The 18,479-nt window shown below is 43.2% G+C and overlaps 1 protein-coding gene across 1 annotated transcript; it reads right to left on the minus strand.

Moving 5' to 3' along the window:
- Positions 1-830: 830 nt before the first annotated feature.
- On the minus strand, positions 831-18,174 carry LOC113981699. The gene is made up of 4 exons (XM_027709247.1): positions 17,853-18,174; positions 13,826-14,013; positions 10,703-11,143; positions 831-1,028 (listed from the first exon to the last, which is right to left on the minus strand). Exons 1-4 carry the CDS (start codon positions 18,172-18,174, stop codon positions 831-833), a joined length of 1,149 nt encoding a protein of 382 aa, XP_027565048.1.
- Between the last annotated feature and the right edge of the window lie 305 nt (positions 18,175-18,479).

An 18,479-nucleotide genomic window follows, 5' to 3' on the forward strand; every position in this document is an offset into this window, starting at 1 on the left:
ATCTCCAGCCTCGACTCAACCCTTAAATTCACTAATTATGTGTATCATTTCTTACATGGTTTTAGCTCTTCTTTTTTTTGTCTTAATTCCTTGGAATTCTTTTTGGGATACCTTGGATCATCTCTCTGGTTGTGACTTGCTGAATGAGATGTGCTAGATCTTCCTTACACTTTCTTTGAAAGAGAGCAAATTTTTACCCTGCCAGATACCTTAGTTTTCATCAAAAAATACATTAAGGTTGCAAACGTACAATATGAATCCCAAAAACTTTTAGTCAATGTACCTTTTCTTTTGTCCATATTCAAATAGCTCGGGCACTACAAATTTAGTCCATCTTTCACTGGAAACATCAGCACTTTATTTGCTGTCTGACAATGCTGAGAAGTATATAAGGAATCACATAAAGAAATTTGCAGGGAAGATCCTATTTTCCATAGATACTCACAGAATTGCAGAATGGAAGAGACTGAAAAGGATCTTTGGAGGTCATTTTAGTAACGTACAATCAAAAAATATGTACAGAAGCAATTGAATCTTCTATGGGGTTAACAATTTACAGAATATAATTGTTTGTCCAGACTGTCTTTGTCTGATGTTGTTTTATATTTCTCATGTCTCTTTGGCTGGTAAAACAGGAAATATCTCACTAGCACATATAGTATCTCATTTCACTTCCATTTGCAAACACACATTGAAGCAGACTGACTGTTCAAACATGCTCACTCACGCAGGCAAGCACCTGGCTCACTTAGGAGATTTTTTTTCTTCTTGTGGTGTTTATTTTCTCCTGCAGAACATAGCTTTCTGCAGAACGTATCTTTCTTTTTCATTCATGCAGTAGGCAACTGGCTGCTGATTGTTTTCTTCAAACCTTTATCACAAGCAACAGTTGTATATGGGGTTTCATTTTCCATTTTCTGAGTCTCAGAACATGGACTGGTCTGTGCCAGTGTCTCACTTTCATATATGAGGAACATTCTTCCATATTTCTGCTGGAACCCGAAATAACATTGTGGTTCTGTTACAACCTACAGGACAAGAACCAAAATAGGTGTTATATGTTTGAGAATTTATGAAGCCTGTAGGTTTCAGAAGTCTGTGGCTAAAGGGAACATACTGTTTTTAAAGAAAGAAAGACCCTGAAAACAAGGAATCAGCAGTCTCTCATCATTTCTTTCTTGTTCCCAGCTCATGCATTTATTACTGAAATTAGTTTGCAAGAAAACCTCATTAAGTCTCTTTTCCTTAATAAGGAGAAAGCCTGTAGGGACAGGAATCGTGCTTTTCAATAGAAAACATTTAGTTTCAATAATGAATGTTAGCAGCATCAGGACACACAATAACACAAGTGATATTTTAAATGAAACAACAAAATCAGCTTGGGACAGAGGTTGATTAAAGGAGATCCTCAGTCCAGACAACATATTTTGGAAGTCAGAATTTTTCTGAATTTTAAAGATGGATTTTTTGGAGGAAAATCTAAAGTGCATGATCTATTTATCTTTTTGTATCATTTGTTCTTTCCCTTGATATTATCAAGTAGCTGAATTGCAGAAAGTCCTAATTAGCACTGTGGTCATTCTTTTAGAACAAACAATTCTGTTCATAGCTGTAAATTTGACAGGAAAAATTTGAGAAAAGACCTTAAACATCAGTTTGAATTTGACAATTTCAGCATGGAAGCTACATATACCAGTTGATGTGAGTGTAAAGTTGTTGTTTGTGTAGCTTTTAAATAAAGATCACAGGAAGCTTGAGCTGAAGAGAGATCTCAGTCACGTTTCTTACAACTTGTAATCTGAAATCTTATCCAAATCTTTTTTATATTACCTTGGCAGAAACAGCACAACTTTATTATCTAATGCTATTTTGTACAATTTACTTACAAAAAATATTTACTGCCATCATTAAGAAATCAAGACAAAAGAGGAAGTATTATTGTAGATGCACTGGAAAACAGAATCCATAAAAGTATTTAATGTTTGAGAGACATTGGTTGCATGTGCAGAAAGCTCTGAGACTAAAGACCTACTGTCACTTAAATGTAATGGCTGATTTTCTGTCCTGCATCCTTCCCTAGGACACACATCTGTCTTGTTTCTGTCATTAAATGTGTGTGAATGTTCCATGTGGAATGTATTCTAGAAGGCAGTTGGGGCATTTAGTATGCACTCATGGACAATATGCACACAGATACAGAATGTAGGGTAGGCCAGGGAGAGTGCCTGGTCCTTGTGCAAGTGTTCGGTACCCGACACGTTACCTTCCTATTGTTTAGGAATGTCCTTTTTCATGGCACCATGGCAGTGCAGCCCAGGGTGCGCTAGGACATGGATATTAAGGAGCAGTCACTGAATTCCCACGTCTCAGGGACTGTAATTGCTGTACTAGCAAGAGGGCATGACACCTACAGTTTGTGTTTGCCAAGTTCTTTAGGACCGTAGAAAGAGAGGACCCAAGAGTTGCAGAAAGATCAGGTTCTACTTTTAGTTGCATTACTCCAGTGCAGTTGTCTTTGTTTTAATTTGAGGCAAACGAGATCAGATTCCAGCTGGTATTATTTACAAACCATGGCCACATAACTTCACGGAAAGAATGAGAATTATTGGGAATATCATAGTTATTTCACTGAAACCTAACAATTTCATTTCTTTATTCACTATTTTCCTTCTGGTAATAGAAATAGGAAAATTGCTGTAGTTTTTCTCCATTTCTCTCTATCTCTTTTTTGAAAAACCATCTAGCTGCCAGTGTGACTCCATATGAGAGAAGACAAAGATAGGGACAGACTATAATAGAGACTGAATTTTCGTTTAACGAAAAAAGAGTATGATTACTAGCTTCAGTAGCTAAACACCATTTGTGAGCCCGAATACCCGATATTGCTTGCTAGAAGAGCAAAGACACAAATTCCAGCATAGCCTCTTGTTCCTCATTATTTTTGTAGTATATCAGATGAAGTCTTATAATTTTACACACTTCCCCGTAACAGAGGCACCAAATCTCTTGTCTTTGCTTCACACACAGTTGTGAGGTGAAGGATAGGTAAGAGAACGTGCCTTTGACTTGCCTTCTTTCCCTCCTTACCGTTAGAGGGGAGAGCACAGCCCTTCTGTTGCGTTACTCACAATCCTCAGGCACCTACAATGGTGACCAAGCTGCAGGTATGCAAGCTTGTATAGGGATCTGAGACCAGGGCAGCGGAAGGGAAGAAGCACCTTCAAGATCCAAGAGTTTTGAGATTTGTTGTGCTTAATCCTCAAGCAGGCAATTAAGCCCCACACAGCTGCTTACTTATTCCCCCCGCCAGGATGGGGGGAGAATCAGAAGAGTAAAAGCGAGAAAACTCAGGTACTGAGATAAAGACAGTTTAATAGGGAAAGCAAAAGCTGCATGCGCAAGCAAAGTAAAACAAAGGAGCCATCCACCACTTCCCATGGGCAGGCAGGTGTTCAGCCATTCCCAGAAAAGCAGGGCACCACCATGTGTAACAGCAGCTTGTAAGGAGAAATGCCATCGCTCCAAATGTCCCCACCTTCCTTCAGTTTTGTGTGCTGAACATGACACCATATGGGATGGAATATCTTTTGGTCAATTAGCCTTCTCTATCCCTGCTGTGCCCCCTCCCTGCCTGCCCCCAAGCCTGCTCACTGGTGGGGTGAGATAAGAAGTAGAAAAGGCGTTGACTCTGTACAAGCACTGCTCATCCATAACAAAAACATCCCTGTATTAACAACACTGTTTCCAGCACAAATGCAAAACCACAGCCCTACACTAGGTACTATGAAGAAAATTAACTCTATCCCAGCTAAAATCAGCAGAAAATTATAGCTTAGAGAGTATTTAAGAGGAAATTCAGATGACATTTAAAATCCATCTCTATTCATCAAGCTGAGCAAATAGGCAAAGTGACAGAATGCAGAATTAGTTTTGTATCTCTTGGATGGCCAACTGTGTAGATTTGGCTGATATTTAAGGACACCATGGCAGAGATACAGAGAAAATACATACTACTTACCCAATAAAAAAATATATGCTGCTGAGAAAAGGCAAAAGGATGCTGGCATGACTAAATATCAACATAAGGGAAAAAGTTACTAAAAGAAAAAAGGTGTCTTTCAGAAAGCACAAACAGCATTAGAAGTATTTGCTAGTTAAATGTAAAACATAATAAAATAGGTGAGAAAGCTAGAGGAACATCTAGCAGAAGGCAGGAATCAAAAGCTAAATCCCTTGTAAAAATCTTTATTAAAGGCATCAAGAGGAGGTAGCCTTCCAGAGAGTGTTATGTGTCAATAGATACCGCAATGAGAAAAGAGCACTCAGAAATGGTAAACATGTAAAAAAACCCCAACCAAAACTTAAATTAGTTTTTCACTCAGAATCACAGAATCACAGAGTCACAGAATTGGTCAGGAAGGGACTACAGTGGGTCAGCTGGTCCGAACTCCCTGCTCAAGCAGAGTCATCCCAGAGCACATGGCACAGAATTGTGTCCAGATAGGTCTTGAATATCTCCAGTGAGGGAGACTCCACAACCCTCTGGGCAATCTGTTCCAGTGCACAGTCACTGCACAGTGAAGAAGTTCTTCCTCATATTCAGGCAGAACTTCCTCTGCATCAGTTTCTGACTATTGCCTCTTTTCCTATTGCTGGGCACCACCAAAAAGAGCCTGCCTCCATCCTCTTGATACCCTCCCTTCAGATACTTATAGACATTGATGAGATCCCCTCTCAGTTTTCTTTTCTAGAGGCTGAACAGGCCCAGATCTCTCAGCCTTTCCTCATAAAGAGATGTTCCAGTACATAATCATCCTTGTTGTTTTCCAATGGACCTGTTCCAGGTGCTCCATGCCTCTCTTGTCCTGAGGAGCCCAGAGCTGGACACAGCACTCCTGATATGGCCTCACCACGTCTGAGCAGAGGGGCAGGATCACCTCTCTCGACCTGCTGGCAATGCTCTTCCTAATACACCCCAGGATACCATCAGCCTGGCCACCAGGAAACACTGCTGGCTCATGGACAGCTTGTTCTCCACCAGGACCCTGAGTTTCTTCTCCGCAGAGCTGCTTTTCAGCAGGTCAACCCCACTGTTCTGGTGCCTGGGGTTATTCCTCTCCAGGTGCAGGACCCTACATTTGCCCTTGTTGAATTTCAGAAGATTCCTGTCTGCCCATCTCTCCAACCTGTCAAGATCCTTCTGAAGAGCTGCACAGCACTCTGGGGGTATCAACCACTCCTCCCAAGATTGTATCATCAGCAAAGCTGCTGAGAAGGCATCTATCCCTTCATCCCAGTCACTGATGAACAAGTTAAACAGTACCTGAACTAGATAACTGGAGTAGGTAGCCACATGTTTAAAGATCCCTTGCACTTTGGGAGTCAAAGTTCCCAGATATTACTGTAACATTATAATGGGCTGTATGGAGATCTAGGAGAACTATAATCTTCTAATCCTGGTATCTGCAACACGTAGATTAGTAGAGAACTGTAATAAAGAATGATTCCAGAATACTTGGATAAACGTGTGGAGAGCATTAACTGTGTAGAAGCATTAACAAAATCTGCACAGTCTTATCTACATGCACCTTGAAGAGATGCTCTTTGAACTGCCTTGCTACAGAGTCTGAATAAAAACAAAATTCTTTTGAGGGATAAATAGGTAAGAAAGAAGCTGGATGAGAACAATCAGTAGCGGTTTTATAAATGACTGTATCCCTCTCGTAATCTGGTAACACTTGCAAAAATACGATGAAGAATGTGACCAGGCTGGTGAGAAATATGAGATGGCTTACATTCCAGGAATTTCTCATTAAACTGAAGACTCTCCAGCTGAGGAGAAAGAGTGCTGACATGAAGTAATATAAAGGTGTGTTAGATGATAGTAGCTTGGAGATGACAAGTAAATTGGAGATGACAAGCAAACTGAATTCCAGAATCTTTTAGTATAGAAGAGTGCCCTCAAATTAAGTTAATAGAAGCTAGGTTCAAGAGATACAATGATGATGAGGCTCCTCACACACCATACTAGTGACCTGAGGAGATCCTTAATTCGCAGGGGTTTTGTGAGTGCCAGAAGACTTAGGGCAGACAAGACATGATTGCAGGAGATAAATACTCTGATAATTCTTAAATATGTTTGGCTCATGCTGAGCTGCAAGTTGTTAAAATCTGGGTGAATGCTATTCAAAAGGATCACTATTTGGTTACCCTACTTTTATTTACTTTTAGGCATCTGCTTGGATTCCTGTTCTAGACTGAGTATTGGACTTAACAACCTGACCCAATATAACTATGTTCAGTCTTTTTTCCTACAGTTTGTAGCTGGCTGCTTCCAATGGTAACTGTTCCAGAAATCACTTATCCTACCTTGCTCATACGTAATACTGGACTTCAGATTCATCTTTCAGACTTTTTTATGATCTAATGTGGCAAGCAAGGAACAAGCAGAACTCTGGCATTGCACCCTGTGCCCTTCTCTCCATAGCAGCCTTAGTTTAGTGACCATGGAGAAGGAATTGTAACTCCAAGTTTATTGTTTCCTAATCACTAAGGTCTGTTTGTCAGCCTTGTCTCTTACATCTGTATAATACATCACCTAATTAAGTAATAACTCTGCTCACATGCTAAGCGTGCATGGCCCTTAGTGTCACTCATCCAGTCTGTGGTAAATGTTGCATTACGATCTTTTCGGATCTCTGTCCTTGATGAACAGCACCACTTCCACAGCTGAAACAAGTGAGATCAAAGGTGTCCTGTTGTGATTAACCAAGGCCCTGTAGCCTGATTCACTTATTCCCACAAAAACACTAGCTCAATTAGCTTTAAGCAGCAGTCTATATAGGCATTTATCTTCTCCAGATAATCTATATGCTTTCCAAGCTATCTGTTGGTTATCACCTAATTGTATCACATCTGAGGTAGTCAAATTTGCTGGTTTTTTCACACATCCATAAGTAAGTGATATACTGCTTTGAATGCCAGCTTTCACCTTTTCAATGCAACTCAGCCTGATCTTTATAGCACTGCTTTCATCTGAACAGCAGTAAATGGACAGATATCACTGAACAAGCCTAAAATGTTTACTGTGAATTACCAATCAGATAAAAATGGTAGGTTGTACTATGAGGCCTGCTGGTGCCATCCATAGGAAATTGGTCAGAAAAACTAATTCCCACAACATGAGGATTAACTGTGTTTTAAAATTTAGTGACATTGGGAGAATATTCATACTGATGTGTTCATCCCTCTCACAGCTCAAATATGTTGCAGATTTGGAAAAAATATTCTGCCACTATTATTTGCCAAAAGTTTTTTGAAATTCTTCCAAAGTGTTTCAAGTGGGAACATTTTTTTCTGTTTTTAACACTAATGTAAATGGTATTATAACTCCTAAGCAATTGCATCAGTATAATATAAAGTCATCCATGTGCTAAGAGCTCCTTGTTTTGTTCCTTTATCTTCTGGTTATGTTTCAACCATCAGGTTACTCAAAGGGTGTCTTCCATATCATGGTGAAGCCGGTATGCTTTTAGTAAAATGCTTACATATTTGCTGCTCAAAAATGTGGAAGAAAATTGAGCTGCTGGTTAGAAAATTCATGAAGGACATGGTACATCTGTATCATGCGCCAATAAGTGTTTAATTTTTTTCACAATAGTATCATTAGGAAGATATTATATAATGAATCTGTCTTGGAAAAGCAAATGTGTCAATGTTGAACACAAACGGCATTTGACATCAAATCAAACTAGGAGACAGTGCTCTACAGGGACTGTCTGTCACTTGGACTTGTCCATAGCAGCATTGCACACACCCCATCTGAAGAGCCTAGCTATGGTCACCCTGCAGCCAAATCAGTGAACAGGCTGTAACAGTGCAATATACAAGTGGTAAAATAAAATATAAAAGGATGTGATAAGACCAGTCATGAGGATTCAGATTACTATCACTGATAAAAGGTCTTTTAACATTATTATTATATTTGTGGATCAAGAATGCTGTATAAATCGTAACTAACTCTGCGTGGATGCAGGCATCCGTGTGGAAGGAAAGATCACAATTAACAAGGGTATCCTCTAACATTCTGAGGTTAATCTCTTTGAGGTGGATTGGAGGCCACAGTGGTTGTGTTAATGATCCTTGTAATGTGTAGCATTGCTCACTGTCTTTGCCCCAGTCTTCAATAATTACACCAGATATCCTCAGGCTACCCAGCCCCCCGAGCTGCAAGACAGAGATGGGAAGCAGAAGAAAAGCACACATAATCCAAGGGAAAACGCTCAATGACCTGCTATGCCACTTAGACACACACAGGTCTACAGGGCCAGATGGGATTCACCCAAAAGTTACTGAAGGAGACAGTGAAAGTGCTCCCAAGACACTTTCCATTATTTATCAGCAGTCCTGGCTAACTGGGAAGGTCTTAAGTGATGAGAGGTTGGCAAATGTGATGCCTACTTACTAGAAGTGCTGGAAGGAGGATCTGGGGAACTACAGGCCTGTCAACAAGGTCTTGATGCTGGGAAAGGTCATGAAGGAGGGCATTTTGCGTGCCATCATGTGGCATGTGCAGGACAACCAGGGAATAATGTCCAGCCACCATGGGTTTATGAAAAGTAAGTCCTGCTTGACCAACCTGATCTGGTTATAAACAGCTTTTGGAGAGTCCCTTCAAAAGCAATTTACCACATTGCAGATTACATGCCTAATCTGATTCCCCTGTGACTGGTAGCTGGTGTACCGTTGGTGCTGTGGGCTCCAAGTCTCCTCTTCTTGGTTAACAAATTAGTTCACTGGTTCCTGTTTCCATCCCATTTTATCCAGCCCTCATTTTTCCTCTCCTTTCCCTCTCCACTTAACAAGCTAATGTATATTACTGTTCTTATTTTCAACAAGAGTTCCTTCTGTCAGTAAACTGAGGAACTCAGGCTCTGGGACCAATTTCTGGCAACTCACCTAGATTTATTTTGTAATTTTCCTGGGAAAAGTAGTCTTCTGAATGACAGGGCAGAATTTTAAACAATCTTCTGGATTCAGAAGTTGGAAAGGCTCATATTACATCACTCATCATACTCCGTGCTGTCACTGTAAAGTCATGACGGCCAATAAAGCCACAAGCAGTCTAGTTGTGTGTAGAATACATGCCTCTCTTTATTTTCTCATCTGCTGTTTTTATATCCTTTGCTAGCAGCAAGCAGCAACCTTAGCAAGCAACAGCGTTTTAATTGGCTATGATTTATTGCTGATACATTTGGCAAAGCTCAAGGCCTTTTTGTGGTTCCCACATCCTGGGCCTACTGACTCTACTGTCTGTCTTTGTTCCTCCATTAGGGCTGCATACTGGCTTCCTTATCTTCAAGGATACACCCCAAATTTGTCAAGTCAATATCTTCATCCAGGGAGGTAATAGACCCGCTACCAACCCCTATAATTCCCTGTGGGAGCCCAAACCCAGCTTTCAGCAAAAGGAAAACAAAGGCTGACAAGAACCCGTGATCTGAAGGAGCTAGACCTGTTAAAGTTCTACCTTATGGATTAAGCCTGGCTCCAGCAGAAATCAGAAAGGACTTTTTGAGATGATTGTATCAGACCATGTCTAAACCCCTGTAATCCCTCTATCCCTCATGTAATCCTACTAGGGGAAAAATTAACTATTTGGAAACTGCAGTAAAAACTTGTGTAACTACCCAATTACCATAGCCTGTCCCCTTCATTAACATGTCCAGCCAGAGATGCCTTTAAATTGTGTTCTCGTGTCCAATAAAGTATTCCAGTTTCCCCAACTGGGATCGTTTCTAGCTTTTATTTTTCAGACTGCCACTATTCCCCCTCTCTGTAATTGTGCCAGAAAAATTGCCTGTGTCATTCTTTGCAGGGCCCTTTGCAAACACGACACAAAACATGGCAACATTACAAGCACGACCATGACTATCACCAAAACTAAGACCCCCGTCTTGAGCAAGGACAGTAACCAACCTGAAATGCCCCAACTAGACAACCAGCCTTCCAGGCCAAAAAACCCAGTTTCCTGTTTGATCTTGTTTGTCTGTTCCTGAAGTGTGGCAATTTGTTTGTAAATGGATTCAGAGTGATCAGAAATATTTAAACAACACATGCCTTCAAATTCCTGACAACCATGTCCGTGTGTGAGTAGCAAAAAATCAATGGCAGCGCGATTCTGCAGCATAGCATGCTGTACACTATCTACATTGGTGCCAAGTTTGTATAAAGTATCTGAGGTCAAATTTGGTTGTTTGGTTATCCAGCACACCAAGGCACTGATTTGCTTTAACACTTTTGCTGAGGCAACTCGTGGCAAAAAAAGAAGTAGATACAATAGATGCCTGACCCCACAAAGTTAACGTGTTCTGACATGTAGAGTCAAGGGCCAGTGACCATTTGATCAAAACACGACTGTAGAGATGGAAATGATTCAATAAAAGCTTTTCTGTGTAGGCAAGCAAACCTAGTTTACCAAAGGTACAGGGTCCCCCAAAGGACAGTGCCGGAATACCTGGCCATGCCCAATTGCCACAAATCAAAAAGTATCCTTTTGGAAGTTGACGAGCAACTGTTACACCGGGTGAGGGTGGCTTACGTGTGTATAAACACCAAGCAGATGCATTCTGGTAAAAAGGCATATCCGGAGACAGGTCTCGCGAAAGGGTTTCTGTGACAGCAGAAGCATCATGACCCTTACAGTACTTAGTGTTGTGCCTGTATAATCAAAATAAAAGCAAGCAGCAGCAGTTAAGGTACCAAAAATATCTAACTCCTGTGGTGCAATGCCTTCTGATAGCTTAACAAGCCAATCATTTACATTTGCAATGCAGCTCTGCGCAGAAGCATTACAAGCCTTTGTTGCCAAATCGGGTAAGTGTGTGACATTAGAAACAAGTTTCACTACATCAGAGTTATTTACAGTTGCCCCAATAAGGCACATATGAAAAGGCAGCTCTGGTTTCACCAAAGAGGCACAGAAGGTGGTTTGGTTCAGTGCTTTCATCAGGGTCACCCAGACGTTGTGGCTGTTCCACGAATTGAGTCGTTTGAGCTGTTCTGTGTAGGAGTCCTCACTGCTGGTTCCCCCGAGACAAAACAGGATGCACACACCGAGCAGGAACCCACCACGGTCCAGCATCTGTAGAAACACAAGCATAACCCCCACCCCACATTATCAGTTGATGAGGGCCGGACCACTGTCCGGAAATCAGGTCCTGTACCTGAACGGGAGCAGGAGCAGTCATAGGTTGAGATGACATTAATCAGGAAAAATGCAAAAAGAGAGCAGGAAAATGAGAATTCAGGGGAAAAGTAAAAAAATTTAAAACATAAACAGCTTTGTCTAAACGGGCTTGAGGGGGAGCACCCTGCATTTCCCTTTCTGTTTTTGAAGCAGGCGCCTCAGAGAGCTATGCACGCATTCCACAATAGCTTGACCAGTAGGAGAGTGAGGGATGCCAGTAACATGAGACACTTCCCAATCACTCAAAAAGGTTTGAAATTTCTGAGCACTATAGGCAGGGCCATTGTCAGTCTTTACTTCTGATGGGACACCAAGGGTAGCAAAAGCTCATTGAAAATGACGAATCACATCAAGAACACGCTCACTTGCATGAGCAGTAGCACAAACAGCATGAGAATATGTATCAACAGAAACATGCACATACTTGAGACGTCCAAATTCAGGAATATGAGTAACATCAGTTTGCCATACCTATAAAGCTTGCATTCCTCTAGGGTTGGTCCCATAAAAGACAGGGACATTCTGACCCTGACAATCTGGACAGGCAGCCATAATAGAATGAGCAAGAGATTGCGGAATACCAAATTGTCGCTTGAGGGCAGTACTGCCTTGGTGAAAAAATCAATGTGAGAGGAAAGCTTTTTGTCACTTATCTGGAACAGGACCAAGCTGTGCAGCAGCTACAAGAGCGTCTGCTCGAGCATTACCCTCTGTAAAAAATCCAGGTAATGAGATGTGACTGCAAATATGAAAAACAAAGTAAGGGGTAGTACGAGACTGTAGGGTACGCCAAAGTGTTAACAAACCCTGAAAAAGAAGACGATCATCACAAGCAGAAAGAACTACTTGATCCAAATGCTGTACAAATCCCTCTACATAAGCAGAATCTGTAACAAGATTAAAAGGCTGAGGGAAAAGTTGAAAGGCCAGGATAGCAGTATGGGGTTCCACGACTTGTGGAGACATGGATTGTTGAACAAGTTCATGTTGCCATCCTGTGGGTGTATACCAAACCACAGCAGCTTTTCCCGTTTTGCTAGAACCATCAGTAAAAACACTGAGTCCATCCACTGGTTCTGTAGATGACAGCAGTTTTTGTCCAACAGGTGCTTTGCTAAAAAAATTCAGTAAAGGGTGTGAGGGCAAGTGATAAGCAATTTGTCCCCGAAAATCTGCCATGGCAGCTTGTAACTCATGATTCAAACACCACTCAAAATACCAGGACTGTACAGGCAAAACAATACGACCAGGGTCTCTACCACTCAATTCAATGCACCATTTTCGTGCTTTCATAATAATGTCAGCAAGCAATTCAAACAGGCCAGGAGCTGTTTTATGAGATCTTGAGGGTAAAAACAATGACTCAAGAATGTGTAGGGGATCATCCCAAGCCTCATTCCACTGAACAAGAATCCCACAGGGGGAGACTTCATCTATGAGAACAAAAAGCTGAATAATTAGAGACAGATCAATGGGAGAAACAAAGTGTTCTGTTAACAATGTTTCTACCTGCCAAATAATTTGAATTGCTCTCTGTGTTAAGGATCGTGGTTCCATTGGGTCAGTGGAATTTTTGAGCAGTGCAAAAAGAGGTTGCAGTTGCGAATAATCAATCCCAAATAAGGGCGAATCCAATTTAATGAACCTGCTAATTTCTGAACATCAGTTAGGGTATTGATAGGCATTTCTAATTGAACAGGCTGAGGGATTACTGGTTTTGCAGTAACGAGAAAACCCAATGTTTCTTTTTGCTCAGCGGCGAACAGAATATCATCCACATAGTGGTAACAGTAACAATTTGGGAACTGAATTCTCACAGGAGATAAAGCCTGTGCAACAAACCACTGACAAACGGCAGGCGAGTTTTTAATTCCTTGAGGCAAACCTTTCCATTCATATAATTTAGAAGGCACTGCATGATTAACAGAGGGCACTGTGAAAGCAAATTTTTCCTTGTCAGCTTCAACTAGAGGAATAGTGAAAAAACAATCTTTCAAATCAATCACTATAATTGGCCAATCGAGGGGTATCATTGTGGGTGAGGGGAGCCCTGGCTGCAGAGCTCCCATCATTGCCATGATAGCATTGACCTGCCACAAATCATGTAACAGCCTCCATTTATCAGATTTCTTTTTCATGACAAACACAGGAGTGTTCCAGGGGCTGTATGATGGCTCAATGTGGTCAGCAGCCAACTGTTCTTGTTCAAGGTCTTTGGACAGGGGCCACTGTTAAAGCCACACTGGAGTGTCTGTTAACCATGTCAGTGCCAATGTGGGCTGCTTAACGCCCTGCAACACAGTGGCCCCCGTTAAAAATCCATGGTGATTTTAACTCCCCATTGAGCCAAACAATCTCTTCCCCACAGAGTCAGGGGGGCAGGAGTGACATATGGTCTTACAGTTGCCACTTGCCCTTCTGGATTACAAATCAGAATGAAATGAGCTGCAATACAACTTTGGGTAGTTCCCCCCAACCCCATAACACCTGAATCGGAGGACACCGGGGCCAAGAGCTCAGCCAGCTGTACAAAGAAATGATTGTTACATCAGCACCTGTATCAAGCAAACCACTGACCTTAACAGCAGAAGGCAAGCCTTTTCCATTGCACAGTTCACAAACCATCTGTGGACATTTGTGGGAGACAGTCTGTGACCAAAATACTTGTGGAGGTCCTGTAGATCCAAATCCTCCAGCATGTCTCTCCTGGTCCTCTGTCCTGGGAACATAGTTCACAAAAGGCACAAGTTGAACAATATGAGTTCCTTTTGGAATAGTCACAGGAGGATAGGAGATTGACACCATGGCACAAATTTGTCCCGTATAGTCTGAATCGATCACTCCTACATGTACAATTCTCCCAGCAATTGTGCTACTTGAGTGCCCTATCAATAAAGCACTCAGTCCTTGACTGATAGGTCCCTTAGCGTCTAAGGGGACTGTCATGGTTTGACAGCTCCAAAATCCAATTCCCGAGTCCTAGCCCCCCTCCCACATCTCAACCCAGTGTGAGATGGGTTTTCCAGACACCACACGAGACTCAAAATGGGGGGAAAGGTATATATTACAGTGACTGTACACATAAATAAATAGTATAATACACTACATACACAATTTCAACTACCTCTACCATGACATACAATATTTACAATGGATCAAATCTCTTCTCCCTTCCAAATAAAAGTCCAGGAGGGAAGAAGAAAAAAGACCCCTTCCAGTCTCTGAGCAGCAGTCCACTAGGGCAGCAGGTTCTCTGTGTCCTTCATGAAGCAGCAGTTGTTGGATCTTTGCCAATACACGCGAGGGAGGCCTCCAAGCCTCTCTCGGCCCCCCGACGCAAATGAAGGGTCTTTCCGTGGGCTGCGTTACCCCAGACAAAGGTCGCTCCACCACGGTCATGTCGACAAAGTGCAGAAGCCTTCGTGACGGTCTGGTGTCTTCAGGGGATTCAAGCCCCTTGCAGAGCTTCTGTGCTCTGCCTCAAGATGGCTGCTAGCTTCTCTGAAGCTGCAGCGAGGGGAGGGCCAAGGTCATCCCCTCCACATTCCATTGGCCGTCCTGGCTCAGCTCTCAGGATGCCTGAGCTTCTTAGCTCCTCTCTCAGCAGTGCTGTAGCACTCTGAGACTCTTCCATCTCCCTCCTCCTAGGAGGGGTCTCCAAGGGAGTTTGGGAGTTTTGGTTTTTCAGTTCTTACCCAAACTCTGTCCATAGAGATTAGTTCTGCTCTCTCTCTCTCTCTCTCTCCATCAGAGATCTCTGTGTCTTCCTGCTCAGCGGCTCTGCTGCTTCTTCTTATCTGCTTGGCTCTTTGCCACTGCTCCCGGACACTGCTGTCTCTGCTGCTGCTCCGTCTGCCCACTCACGGTGGAGAAAACTCCTTCAGCTTTCTAGCTACAGGTACATAGCCCAGTTTAACACTGTTCCAAGTGCCTGCAGCCCCCAGTGGGGGACCTTAACAATATCTGTAGAAGAAATTGTTACTGTGTCGGAGGTGGATACATCCATGCTGGCTGATTCGCTGGTCTTCCCGGTAAGCTGGTCGCAGAGGGGAATGCCAGGGGAGCTGCATATGGGCTGTGCTGTGGCAATGAAGGTACTTGCGTCCAGGCACGCCTTGTTGCCACACTCGCCTTCCCGTTTCCCTGCAGGGGCTGACCACTGGCATGATATTTGGATCGACATTGTTTAGCAAAGTGCCCAGGCTTACCACAGCGATTACAATGAATTCCAGGGGGATTAGATAAGACTTTTTGATTTCCCCCATTGCCTTTGGCAGGGTAGTTAGCTTTCAGATGTCCCTCTTTGTTACAATTGTAACAGCGAGAAGCAGGTACAACACTGCTGCAAGAGCAGTCATTTTATGCTCTACAGTACCTACTTTTGAACATGCTGAGACCACATCAGCAACAGACAGGTCTCCCGGCAATGCTTCTATAATTTTCTGACAATCTTGGTTTGCATTATCTTTTGCTAACTGCTTCAGGAGTGTTTGACGCAGAGTCTTGTCATCTACTTGTTTTTCTAACGAGACTACAGTGCACTCAACAAATTGTAAAAATGGTTCTTTCGCTCCTTGTTTCACTGTCGTATATTTGGGACCAGGGGAAGCAAGCTCCATATTTTTAATCAGAGCTAACATTCCCACCTTCTGACATTGTTGTAACACAGCAGGATCCCACTGGGCTTGTAACTCAGGATTACCAAAGTAATTTTTTTCCCATCAAAACCTCAACTCCTACTGCCAGTCTCGGATCCCCTGCAGGAAGTCTCATATTTTCCATGGCTGTACGTTCTGCCTGTTTCTGCCAATCAGAGTTAAACACTTGGTATTGTACAGGTTCAAATAAAACTTGAGCTAGATGATCAATGTCATAAGGAGCTAACAAATCAGCATTAATTGCACAAATCACATGCATAACTTCAGAAGAATTAACACCATATTTTGTAACATACTGTAGTGGTTTGAACCAGGTTTCCCCCTGAAGCTGAAAGTGGTAACCCCCAGGGGGTGGTGACCCTTGGGGCTTGACCCAATCAGTGCTCCTGCAAAATATAAACATATCTCTGGAGACCGGAAGAGAAGCAGTGGTACTTGTTGGGAGAAGAAGAGGTGGCCATGTTGTAGAGGCCACGAGGAGAAGGGGCTCCGGCCCCTTGGGGGCCTCTGCCCCCCCCAGCCCTGGTTGGGGGGCTGCAGGGACTCAGAACTAAACTAAGTGCCTGTGTCTGAGATGCCGAAGGAGTTTTCTCCACTGCGAGTGGGTGACGGAGCAGCAGGGACAGCAGCGTCTGAAGAGCAGTGGCAAAGAGCCAACTGATAAGGACCAAAAGGAGCAACACAAGCCGGTATGCAGCTAAGGCAGACACAGAGGTGTCTGAGGAGAAGGAAAAGCAGCAACAGGACAAGAGAACCAAGCCAGCAGCAGGAACAGAGTTTCACGGGGTAAGAACTGGATAAACCAAAACCCCCAAACTCGCTAGAGACCCCTCCGAGAAAAAGGAGGGGGTGGTGGACTAAGAGGAGTCCTAAAATGCAGTATGCACTGCTGAGAGGAGCTAGGAAGCTCATGGCCTCCTGAGAGCTCAGCCAGGATGGCCAAAGGAATGTGTGTGGAGGGGGTGACCTTGGGCTTTCCCCCCCCCTCCTTGCTGCAGCTTCAGAGAAGCTGGCAGCCATCTTTGAGGCAGAGCATGGGAGCTCTGCACAGGGGCTTGATTTCCCCTGAAGATACCAGACTGTCACGAAGACCCCCGTGCTTCGTGATATGACCGTGGTGGAACGACCTTGTCTGGGGTTACGTAGTCCACGGAAAGACCCCCGTTTGAAGACGGAGGGCTGAGGGGCTTGGAGACCCCCTCGTGTGTGCTGGCAGAGAGCCAGCAACTGCTTCTGCTGCCTGGAAGAGAAGAAGAGAGCCTGCTGCCTAGAGAGAGCCTGCTGCTGACAGACTGGAAGGGGTCTTTTCTTCTTCTTCTCTCCTGGACTTTTATTTGGAGGGAAAAGAGATTGAGCCCATTGTAAATATTATTGTCATGGTAGAGATAGATATAGAGTTAAGATTGTATGCAGTGTATTATAGTATTTATTTATGTGTATAGTCTTTGTAATATATTCCTTCCCCCATACTGAGTCTCGTGTTTTTGTCTGGAAAACCCATCTCACATGGGGTTGAGATGTGGGTGGGGGGCTAGGAATTAGAATTAGATTTTGAGCCTGCTCAAACCATGACACATACATCTGCAAATCCTGAATAGCCTTCCAAGCAAATACATGATGTTTATCTTGATTGCCAGAATTAGGGACAGCTTTCAACACAATAAGCTTCTGCTCCTGGTTTTACTCCTGGAGCAAATACACCTTTGTCCACTGTTTTTGAGGGATGCCTGATCTTTTCTAACAGCTCCCAATCCCCCTGTTCTTCAGTACACGCATGCTCTCCCAAAATCTCCTAGGATGACATGGCATCACTGTGAGAGTTACTGGTGGCAAAGTCCATGGATCAGCCAGTGTTCATGTCTTACGGCCCTGGGACCCCCCAAGTATGGGTTGAGAGGCTTGACTACAGACGGAGGCATTTTCAGCATCCTCCATGTCTACCTCACCTGCTGGGGGGGCTGATGCCGATTGATACAAGCCTTTACTGGGTATGTCTTCCTCATTGTTTTCATCAGTGTCCTCATCCTCCTCCTCCTCTGGCAAAGGAACAGAGGATGCAAGCCTTTGCTTAGCTTTAAATTCCTCTACAAGTTCCATAGGTGTCTTATAATGGCAAGGGACTATATCAGTAGGTGATTTGTATTTACGAGGAGTCTGAAGTAGCTCATGGGGTGAAGGATAGTGAACCTTCAGACCTTTTGGAGCTTTTGGAGCCAGACCCTTGGTAGACTTTTTAGAAGGTGGATCCAGACACCACACTGTTTTCATTTTATCTGCTAAAGCACCCAATTAATCATCAGAGGGGGAGGTATCAGTCGGTGGTACTGCAGCGGCTGAAGCTCCCTCCTCCCCTGCATGTCCTTCTGTATCTGACACAGGCTCCGTTTCAGGCAACTGAGCACCTTCCAAAACTTGTTCGTTAAGCCAGTCTTTTAAAGTCTTAACCAATAGATGCCAGGTGGTAGGCAAACCTTCTACATCCTTAGCACCCTTATAGATCTCTTTCCACAATTTATCTCTCACCTTCTCCCAGGTCTTTACACTAAATGCAACTGATGTGTTAGCTTCAAAGC

This window comes from Neopelma chrysocephalum, unplaced genomic scaffold, assembly GCF_003984885.1.
Source record: "Neopelma chrysocephalum unplaced genomic scaffold, ASM398488v2 Primary Assembly neopelma1_96710, whole genome shotgun sequence".
In the NCBI taxonomy this organism is placed as follows: domain Eukaryota; kingdom Metazoa; phylum Chordata; class Aves; order Passeriformes; family Pipridae; genus Neopelma; species Neopelma chrysocephalum.